Below are 10,898 nucleotides of genomic sequence, written 5' to 3' on the forward strand. Positions count from 1 at the left end.
TGGATGATGAAACACGTATGATGGCTTTTAACTATAATCACAATTTGTTCCTCATTAGAACCTCAGCTTGCTGATGGCTGCCTTCCACTAGATGGGCTTTTAGTTGATCAACAAAGTACTTGCATCAAGGCAACAGATATGAACAGATATGATCTGATGAATTTGCATATTACACTTGAAAAACCAGTTGGATTGCATAACACACCCAACACATGCATTTACTCATTCTCGGGACCCTTATCTTGAAGATTCCAAAATTTATGTTGCTAATGAGAAATTCATAACCTGAATCCTAATTTTTCCGAAACAGGTCATTCTGGAAACAGTAGTATATTTTGACTCCCATTCTGTGATTCTAGCAAGCATTTCAACCCAAAGTTTGCAAGCTGAAGATGCATAGAAGTATCCTGCTATCAACAACAGGAACCTTCAGATCTCGAGTTGCATTTATTTTAATTTGTATACAGAACATATTAAATGAAGCTTGCCTGCCCATGAGATGACTCGACTTTATTTTACTAAGAACATAGAGACCATATTAAATTAGATAATTGATGGATCCTCCTGTACCATTCTACATTATATCTTAGATGCATCTGCAGTAATCCGGCTCAGAGCAATGGCAGTTTTCGACCCAGACTGACGCCCCAAATGCTTGCAGATGAAGTCACCAGCAGCCATTAGTTTGCTCAGGTCCACATTGGTCTTTATGCCTAGCCCATGGAGCATGTAGACGACGTCCTCAGTAGCGACATTTCCCGAAGCACCCTTTGCATAGGGGCAACCTCCCAGCCCCGCAACCGATGAATCCACTGTGCTGATACCCATCTGTAAGAATGAAAGGTAAGCTGCTCAAATGAAGAGCCAATTAAACCTGGTTTTATGGCTAAGCATCGAAAGAAGTCACCTACTTGGAGGGAGACCAGAATATTTGGGAGAGACTGGCCATATGTATCATGAAAATGGACAGCAAGCTTCTCTACAGGAATGACAGACATGACAGCCTCAAGCATTGGAACTACAGTGCCTACACAACAAAAGGGAATAGTGTTATTATAGGAAAGTTAAAAGATACAAACAATAATGTCTCACTAGCAACACCTAATCAGCGACCATCTCTGGTAATGATTTTTCTTGTGGAGACTGGAGGCACGAGAGAATCGTTTGATTTTTCAAAATCAGTATCTAATTGGTCCAAGACTGTATAGAGGTAAACTATATAGAGATCTGACGTAATTGATCTGCAAAATTCTTTTTCATAAAGTTTCTTTTGTCGTAACTCATAAGAAATGGGGCCCAGGCCACACTAGAGCCTTTAATATTGCTAACAGCAAATCTGCACTATGTTACATATATGTTAGGCCTCAATCTCAAGTGCTAAAGTGGAGATCATAACTATCATATTCTGTGCATGAGCATTCTGAATAGAATGCTATTGCTTTGCACACAATCTCCTCCGATAACTCCTTAATCATGCTATTGGAGAGACTGACCTATTTCTTGTTATGAAACTTTCACTCACTTTTGTTGTTCTCATTATGGCATCTACCTTCTCACAAGGAATTACATATGTTTATATGCTCCAAATCTGTTGAAGCTCTCCAAATTTCCATTTTTGTGTGATCATTTACGTTATGTTGTTAATATAGAATTTTTCCAAGTGAAGTGGGCAATGGCACAATGGTCGCACCCCTCCTCCAAACGGAGGAAGTCCTGGGTTCAGTTCTTAATATGGTGTTTTCCCTAAAATTTGGACCTAGGGGACCTAGCCCCACCCCACAACTCAAAAAAAAAAAAACACAAAAATAACCAAAAAATCATCCATTATTTATAGAATGAGTTGAGATAGAATGGTACTAACAATTCTGCACACCGAAATGCACTCATACTACTAGACTACCAATATTATTTATAGATCTTTGTCATGGTTGCAATGTGCGCACAATTATGATTGAGCGAAAGCCCAAGTCTTACCTGGAGTACCAACTCCAATTGTATCACCAAGTGAAATCTCGTAGCAGCCCATGTCATAAAGCTCTTTCGCCACATATGCCACCTTTGATGGAAGCACAGATCCTTCTACTGGACATCCGATAACACATGACACATACCTATCAATTTAAAATTGATTACTTAAAAGTCGGTAATTGTACTAAAATTTATAGTCTTCAGGTGCTACTACTTTTAGTTAGATGTTTAAACAATAATTTGCAGTATAGATACATGAATTTAATTGCAAAAATTTTGCAGAATAAGATATGTAGCATTATAGAATAGATTGGACACCTTTTTGACATTTGTGTAGCTCAAAAGACCAATAAATATTGATTTTGATTAAGCAAACTGATTGGACAGAATTCTTATGCTTAAAATCATGATCTGACACCGCAATCCATATTGATTTACATCCATGCCTCATTATTTAACATGGAACCATAGTAAATTAGTAAGTAAAACCTACCCACGAACAGGAATTGAAAGTCTTCTTGCAGCGAGGGTGACATCGCGATAACGGTTAAGGCTCTCTTCTATGCTACAATTGATGTTTGACAATGAAAAGGACTCGGAAGCTGATGCAAAAATAGCTACTTCCTTTGCACCTGATGCAACAGCTGCCTCAAATCCCTGAAACATATGATACATAACCATCAACTTTTCCACTGATAATGACCGAGCAAGTATATTATTAGATTCAGATTTTTAACAATAAGACTTACTTTAAGGTTGGGAGTTAAAACAGGAAGTTGTGCACCTTCTACATCTTGAATTGCTTTCATGACATCCTTTGAATCTGCCAGCTATAAGTCAAAAATTAAATTAATAACACAATTATCCAAGAGGTAGAATTTGCAATTGAAGTTGACAAATAATTCGACCGAGGTTATTAGAACAGCCAAACATGCTATTCAGAACTCCCCAAAAACACTTACAAGAAAAGCCTGAGTTTTGTATATTGTAAAGTAGCTCATGCTAGCCCTCACCACCCCCCTGCCCCCCCCGGACAAAAAGGACATAAAGTTTAATTTACTATTTTGGATTCTCAGCTTAGGAGTCCATCTCAATATTACAATTAGCAAAAAACTATAGTGGGCAGTTTGGATTTTAACTGATGGATTGCTAGTTAAGCAATCAATGCTTAAGTGTTTAAGTGGTTCCTCATTGCTTTTATGAAAAGTTTGATAAATGCCATCGCAAAATCATCTTCTTAGGCATAGCATGCGGATAAGTTAGACAATGCACTTCTCCATAATTGTTTGGTGGCAGACTTAACAAACTTTGGCTGTTGGCATGCAACCCAAAGGGTGATGCTGGATCATTCAAACACAAATCAGAATTGATCTACTCCCTATATCAGCCTCCAACCTCCCACGTTAACTTTGTCACAGAACTCTAATCTTCATATTTCAAGTTAAAGGCAGCTTCAGGTTCAGCACAAAATTCCATTTTCCACATGCCAAAGTTTAGGTTCTTGTTAATGCTACCATAAACACTCGACCCCAAAAATACATGTCTTGATATCTTCATGCATCAAAGGCTGAGGCCTGTATTGGCTTAAGATATATCCTGCTTGAAGAGATCACCAAACAGAATTTGCAAAGTGCTAATGAAGATCCTAGTATATGTGGTGGAGGGTGTGGGATGTGAAATATTGAATTGCTGTATGGTTTACATGTTTATGGTCCTTACATGATTTCAAAGTACAATTATGGAAGATGAGGACATATTGTGGCAAATCTTCATTGTTGGGTTGCCGCATTGGATTGTGAACATCCTGTTGAGTTGCCAAGGTTTGCCTGTTACATAGCAATATTGCTCATCTATCACTAAATAGCCACCCAAGTTAAAACTAGAATAGCCAAAGCCATATTTATCCCGCTACTCTGTCACTTCCTTATATACAGTCTAACAAGCAACCTGCAACTTTCTTGATGTAGACTCCTGCAATAAAATGCCTTTATTATTCAAAAATTTACATGTTTGATCAGCAATGAAATTGAAAACAAGGTGTAACATTAGTCCAAAATTTAGTCTCTCATGATTAAACATTGTTTTTTCATGAATTAGACTTATTGACCAACCGTAATTGTTTATATAGGACTATTTGTCATGTTAGTGGAGAAACAATGCACAATTGACAGCATTCTACCACTTGGCTCCCAAAATTCCCATGTAAAAGAGGCATCTTTCTTGCTCATCTAAGTTATATAGAGAAATATAGCCCCTGTTGACAGCAACAGAAAATGGATCAAATTATTCCTCTATCCCACGCAACAATTTCCAAAGAGTATGTAAATCTGCAATCACTTAGAGCACTTCCAAATATTTAGGACTGATTCAAGCAAGGTATCTGTAACCAGTTTGGGTTCAGCACAAAATTTTCCTCAACAAGGAAATAAGACAAGCTCCAGCCTGGGAATTTAGCTTGCAACACAAAACTCTCTATTCAACTCAACTGAGCTCAATAATATACACACACATATAACTAGTTATTATTTAGTGTTTATAAAAGAAAATCTATCATTTGTATCTATTTATTTATTTAATACTAAGTTATAAACAATTTGATGTACAAGCAAATGTATCTTAACCAAGACATCTAACTGGTGAAACATTTACTAACTTAAGCCGTTGATTGAGGTCTAACTTCTGATATTCACGCACTTTGGTAATTGATGCCATCCCTATTTCTATGGTTCATTCCACCTTCTTCCTTCAAATCACTACCCAACAAACTTTCCCCAACTTTGCTGGTTTCTTCAGTAACCTCAAACTCTCAAGGCCTCAACCACCGACACCTCCCCCACTGAAATTCAGTGAACTGTAGGTCCAAACATATAACAAACTCAAAGAATTTTATTTTAACTTATTCAACAACATTATTCTATAGGAGAGGATAAGCAAATGAATATACTGGATTTCAAGGAATATAAAAAGCAGCCCACGTAATGACGAGACAAGAACTGAAATTACCTGTGGTACCCATTTTGGAGAGACAAAACTTGTAGCCTCTACGACAGATAATCCAGAGGACACCAACCTCTGTATCAGTTCAATCTTGACAGACGTGGGTATAATGGTCTTTTCATTTTGTAAACCATCTCTTGGGCCAACTTCCACTATCTTTACAAATTTTGGCAGACCTCTTAAAAACTGCAGGTGCCATCTTAAACAATCAAATGATGCCCCATTGTATAAAATTAGAAATAACAAGCAAGCATGAAGATAAAATCAATATCAAAAATTTCCACATTACATAGTGAAAACATTGCAGCTGCATTACAAAAACATATAAACAAATACATAAATAAATAAATAAAGAAGAATATACAAAATAGAGGGAAAAAATAAAATTCTGAAGCAAGGACAAGTTTTTTATAAATGCAGATTGTTTGAACCAATTTGAAAAGTATAACATTTTCTCAAATTTATTTTTTGTAGGTATTATCCAAACCATGGTCAATAATAAGCAGTACACTTAAAGTTTTATTTCTTGAGATTCACATAAATTTTTTATACATCTTCCCCAAAGGTAGTTAGTTCAACGGTTCCATCCAAAAAAAAAAATAAACATAGCAATTCTAGATTTCCCATCATAGTAGCCAAAGGCAATTTCTTATTGGTAATGAATCACGTCTGAAGTCTTGTTGCTATCAATTGCCAGACATCTCATTTAATAAATCTCAAGAGGAACACTTAGAAAGACATAAGGTCAGAAAATTGCATCTTCTACAATTTATAGAAGCTTATTCATTGTCACTCTATTACTTAACTACTATTAATGGGAAGAAGAATTCAAGAATATATCTTGAAAAGACATCATAGAAAGTTTAGCACAACAGCAGAAATATACTCGAACAACTCAAGTATGGAAGGGGCAACTTTTTTAACAGCGGTAAGTAGAATGATATGGCTGACACACTGGATAAAGAGATAACTTTACACCCAACTACAGAATTTAGTTTTGTGGGTTGTAAATTGCATGAAACCACTGGATGTCTTGTGTAAGGCCTAAAATGCCTATGCACGAAAAATCACACATTTTGGAGGCCTCTTGCCCATGCATCAAGACCTCTCATATATAGTCTTACTATCATAATTATGCATGTTGATTTTTTATTGATTTGATGCATAGGGTAGAAGTCTCCAGACAATGTGACTTTTTGTACATTGTGGGCCTCAATCACATCCAATGATTTAGATTTACATGTTTCAACCCTTACTACAATTGCACCCTGTGCATGTGTATGTATCTCACATCCAATCGTTCAAATGTACATTTTTCAAACTTTAACATTGAATTTGCAGTAGACATAAGGTCCTCTCTTTACACCCTATGTATGTTACAACTTCACCAATATTAGTACACGCCTTTCATGTGTCATGTGCGTGCAAGTGTGCCCATGTTTTCTGAATCATAACACTTCCCAGCAACTACAGAATAATTATTAATTAATATATTGATAAAAAGCTCGAAATCAATTGAACCTTTTGACAGTCAAAAGAAAAGGAATATTATAAGTCACCTTGTTTGCTAGACCTCTTATTTGCGTGTCATTGCAAGATGAACAATAGCAATGATCTTGCATATGCCATGAATCACAAACAGAGTCAAAGACTATTCGACTTCTACGTGTGGCTTTCAAAATTAAGGGATCTCTGCAAAACTTATCCTTTGGCTGCCTTCTCCAGGCATATTCTTCCCTGCAAGGAGAATGAAAAACATACAACATATGACCTTTTTAGAAACATAAGCTAAAATGGAACCAAATATATGGAAAGCAGGAATCAAAAAATAAATAAACAAAAATGCAAATTATGGTACTGAAAGAGTAAAACAGATAATATTAACAAGTTTTACTAAAAATGACCATATAAAAACTGCAACATCAATATTGTCAAAAAAAACAATCAAGCTATTCGATGTTTCATCTGTTTTAGGTGTTTTTACAGCACCAATGTGACTTGATCAGAAGCTAAGTTAGAATCAAGAACAAACAAGTTGTAGTAACCATCGAGAGAGAGAAATAACATGAATATCTGGTAACACCGATCTTCTAATGGATTGCCAAGTGGGAACCCTCCTTGAGAACAAGTTATCTCCATTACATTTCCTAGGAGTTGGTCACAGGGTCAAGTTCCACTGAGCATCTCTTTATTCCAGACCATTGTATGAAAAGCCACATTCCCCAGTTCACAGACTTTACTTCTCTAATAGATTGATCACGAATTCTGCGGCACCATCACTTTGTTAACTTCTTATCCAAATCCTAGTTAGAGTTCTGTGACTTTACCAGAAGCAATTGGCTAAAAGATTCAGTAAGTTGGCATTTACTACTTGATTCTGCATCTTTTACAGAGACAATCTGATCTCCTAAAAAAGCAGGAAACAAATTATCATAACGTACAATTTCAAGAACATGTATGGTGAAACTCTTGCCCTGTAATAAATCCTTTTATTTACTTGATCTCTCCAATTTGGGGCATTACATCATCTGGTCCCATAATTCTGTCATGGCGACCAAAGAACTATCCAAATCGATGAGAATTAAAAATTATATATACAAGTATGTAAAGCACGTGGAGACCAATAAGCAATTCACCTGCCACTCTTGCTGAACTATCTTTATTTTCTTGTCATGCATCTAGTCTTTTAGTTAGATCACAATTCACAAACTTTGCACTTCTAACTACTTCTAATATGAGTATTATTTTCTTATTTTTGAGAAGGGAGGTATTGAAATATTTGTTGTACTACTTGTGTTGAATAAATACAAATTTCATAGAGTGGGTCATGTTAAATTATAAGCGAGGGCTATAGTCTACTACAGTGCATAATTTAGGTACACTTTCACTAGTGGATTACCTTTTAGTGTTATATTCTAACACTTGCTCCTCACCTATCACTGAGGATAGCACTGAAATTAAAGATTGAACCCAATTGTAGGAAGATTAATCAACCATAACCATAAACAAAAACCATCAAACCTTTTGCCAACTATTCAGCTATGAAAACTTGAATTGTAGTGTTACTACAAATTTATATAATCAAACAGTTAACGAAATGCCAAAGATTTTGATCCTTCATATTTTGTTTCTCTAGAATTGAATTTCAAATTTATCTATGCACGAAGCCAGAAGCCTCCTGAACGAAGGTTCATGTGTAAGAAGACCAGGTCATTTTTAGGACGACAACCTTATTACACAATATTAGAAATGATTTTAGTGCAAACAATTACACTAAAGAAGATCTTTTCTAAATGAAAAGAAACGTATATTTCTCTTGGCAACTTACTTGTTCATCTTGTCTCTCTTTTTTTTTTCACATGTCCAGGTGTAGATCATGTCTTTTCCACTTCCACTGATTGCTAGATCATCATCAGCTATTAAGGCAACATAAATCAATCTTGTTCGAGAGTTTCTTGAACCATTCGGGCATTATTTCAACAAGTTATATCCATACGATAGGCTTGAATGCCAGAAAAATGGAAGATTAAACCATGAAGATCATCTGATTATTGGAATTTATAATGTCAATGATTGTGGTGGGGGGGGGGGGAGAGGAGGACGGGTTGTGGTATAGAAATGAAAGCAGATAAATAGGCAGGCATGATAAGAAAATAAAGATTTTACTATAGAAGCATTAAATTGCTCACAAAATAGCTAATAATGGAAATATTAACAATCAAAAAAACTCAAAAGATATTACTAGATGATCAATGACAAATTCAAGCACAAAGAAGAAAAACTTACTCGCAGCTGTTAGAAGAGCTGCATTCTCTGCCTTCACTCAAGCAATTACCAATTTCTGTTTCATCTAATATAGGCCTGCAACCACTAGAACTGCACCTTTGAAGCCTTCCAACATAGTTCAAGTTTGGCAGGTTGTCGAGACCTATCGGCTCCTCTAAGCTGGACATTCTGGAACTGGATATCGAAAAGGAAATTGGAATAAATGCACGTGATAAGCAGGTAGTCCACCATGAATATTTTGACAAAATGCTTGATGTCCGCATTATATCAGTGCAGTACAGAGAAACACACCTCAGTAATTAGCAATATGCAAAAGTTCAAGTACCTGATCATCGTGCAAACAGATCACATGAGAAGTAACAACTATTTCCAACTTTTACATGCACAAACAAAAATGTGATAGCACCCATAAAAGTGACAGCAGTATATATATCAAACTAGATGGTTCACAAATCAATGGATTGGTCCTCACTGACACGGAAAAATAAGGCATCTTAAGAAACTATGTTAATCCTAGCTGAAGTTTCTCAAAGAGAGATGCAAGACACATTACTACAACATATAACCGGAGAACATTAAGAAGATAAAGCATGACCACATTTTCATATTTAGGCTTGATTATAATACTTTGAGTTTGATGCCCACAATGTAAAGTTCGATGAACAACTCAACAGCCACTTTTACTACAGTCAATCTCATCTCTTTGAAGGAAACTGTTATGGCTATTATTATAGGCCAGTTAAGTGTATTCAACGACATCACGACTCATAAAGAGTAATACAAGTTGAGTCACTTTAGTCTGAAATTGGGCACGCATGTATGCTGCAATATCCTGCATATCACAAGGCACTGACTTGTGCAAAAGTTCATACAGCTCGGTACCACTACACACCGATTTACTCCTTATTGTCAGTTTAAGTTACACTATATACAAACATTGAACACACATGATATCTTATGGCCAAATTTGCTAGTACAAGATTAATTTGCCTATTCTACACATTGAACAACGATGTGCTAAACTTACAATTCAAAGCTACCACTAATTACAAAGAACACAAGTAATGAAGTCGGCAAAGACACAAGTGAAATATGAGAATTCAGTAACCCAAACAGATCACATGCATTGGTCCAACAACTTAACTTCCACAGATCTAATTACACGAACATGCTCATCCGAACCGACATCAAGAACCGAAGGGAACTTAAAACATAACTCAGCAAAAGAAGGAAGGCACTGCACAATCAGCCATTTCAGCAGAAAATGAGCTAAATACATCCTCCCATGATATTCCCAGCAATCAACTTAAATTAACAGGTAATAGTGATCGATTAAGAAAAGAAAACAACAAACATGCGATAAAAGCTGAAATTATTAGCCAAGAAACATGACAAGCCCTATAATCAAGTTCGAAAACATCGACAGAAGAGGGCTAACCCTCAAAACTCAATTCAACAAAAGGCGATCAAAACCAAAAGAGAAAAAGAAAACGGAAAAAAAAAAAAAAAATCAGCCGACCTGAAATCGAGAGGAGCTCTACAAACAAACCGATCGATCCGAATGGGAATGAATACAGGGGAGGAGATCTGGGGTTTTAATTTTTTTCCCCCAAATTCAAATTAGGGATCCAGAAGACCAACAGAAATTGACCGACCAGTTGATTTTGAATTTCTTGGAATCAAAGCGAGTGTTTGGGATTGGATGGGTCTGAATGGGTGGGTTGGTTGGGGAGAGGGGAAGGTGGCGTAAACGCGCAAACGAAGGAAGTTAGCTGAGCGGTCCGTCGTCTTTCCCTTTTTCCTGTTTTCGCGGCGTTTGTCCGAATAAAATAAAAAAATCGCCACCACAAAGAGAGAGGGAGAGATACAGGTGCCTTTCCTTTGATCGTTTTTCCCTGCGTTCGGCCGCCTAAAAGAAAAAATCGCCACCACAAAAGAAAGACGGAGACGCGTGGGGTTGGCACGTATTTTACAGTTGGGTGGGCAGCCGCGTCGGTGATCGCGTGCCTCGGAACATGACGAGGAATTGGGACCCTCCCGATTTTAATTTAATTAATTTAATCTGGGATGCCCAATCCAACCGTTTATCTGATGGAGCTATGGAATCGTTTGATCTGACCGATGGACGGCTACTGATTGACGTAGTT

The 10,898-nt window shown here is 36.6% G+C and overlaps 1 protein-coding gene across 3 annotated transcripts; it reads right to left on the reverse strand.

The window, feature by feature from the left end:
• Positions 1-317: 317 nt before the first annotated feature.
• On the reverse strand, positions 318-10,683 carry LOC103705044 (hydroxymethylglutaryl-CoA lyase, mitochondrial-like). 3 transcript variants are annotated; one of them, XM_026803849.2, is made up of 10 exons: positions 10,271-10,683; positions 9,043-9,076; positions 8,752-8,925; positions 6,525-6,702; positions 4,972-5,151; positions 2,718-2,798; positions 2,462-2,625; positions 1,975-2,111; positions 912-1,027; positions 318-828 (listed from the first exon to the last, which is right to left on the reverse strand). In XM_026803849.2, exons 3-10 carry the CDS (start codon positions 8,916-8,918, stop codon positions 580-582), a joined length of 1,272 nt encoding a protein of 423 aa, XP_026659650.1. In that variant the 5' UTR covers positions 8,919-8,925; positions 9,043-9,076; positions 10,271-10,683; the 3' UTR covers positions 318-579. The 3 variants fall into 3 exon arrangements, with proteins under 3 accessions (XP_026659650.1, XP_026659649.1, XP_026659647.1); XM_026803848.2 differs by lacking the exon at positions 9,043-9,076; XM_026803846.2 differs by lacking the exons at positions 9,043-9,076; positions 10,271-10,683 and having other exon boundaries at positions 8,752-9,029.
• Between the last annotated feature and the right edge of the window lie 215 nt (positions 10,684-10,898).

The sequence above is a fragment of the Phoenix dactylifera genome, chromosome 12, assembly GCF_009389715.1.
Source record: "Phoenix dactylifera cultivar Barhee BC4 chromosome 12, palm_55x_up_171113_PBpolish2nd_filt_p, whole genome shotgun sequence".
Classification (NCBI taxonomy): domain Eukaryota; kingdom Viridiplantae; phylum Streptophyta; class Magnoliopsida; order Arecales; family Arecaceae; genus Phoenix; species Phoenix dactylifera.

What these genes read in the sequence shown, in the direction of transcription:
- LOC103705044 (XM_026803846.2), bottom strand. Translation starts at nt 9,014, where the DNA reads ATGCGGACATCAAGCATTTTGTCAAAATATTCATGGTGGACTACCTGC. An exon ending in CTCCAAAATGGGTACCACAG is followed by an intron (nt 2,799 to 4,971) that starts GTAATTTCAGTT and finishes TTTGACTTATAG; the next exon opens with CTGGCAGATTCAAAGGATGT. An exon ending in ATATTCTGGTCTCCCTCCAA is followed by an intron (nt 829 to 911) that starts GTAGGTGACTTC and finishes TCATTCTTACAG; the next exon opens with ATGGGTATCAGCACAGTGGA.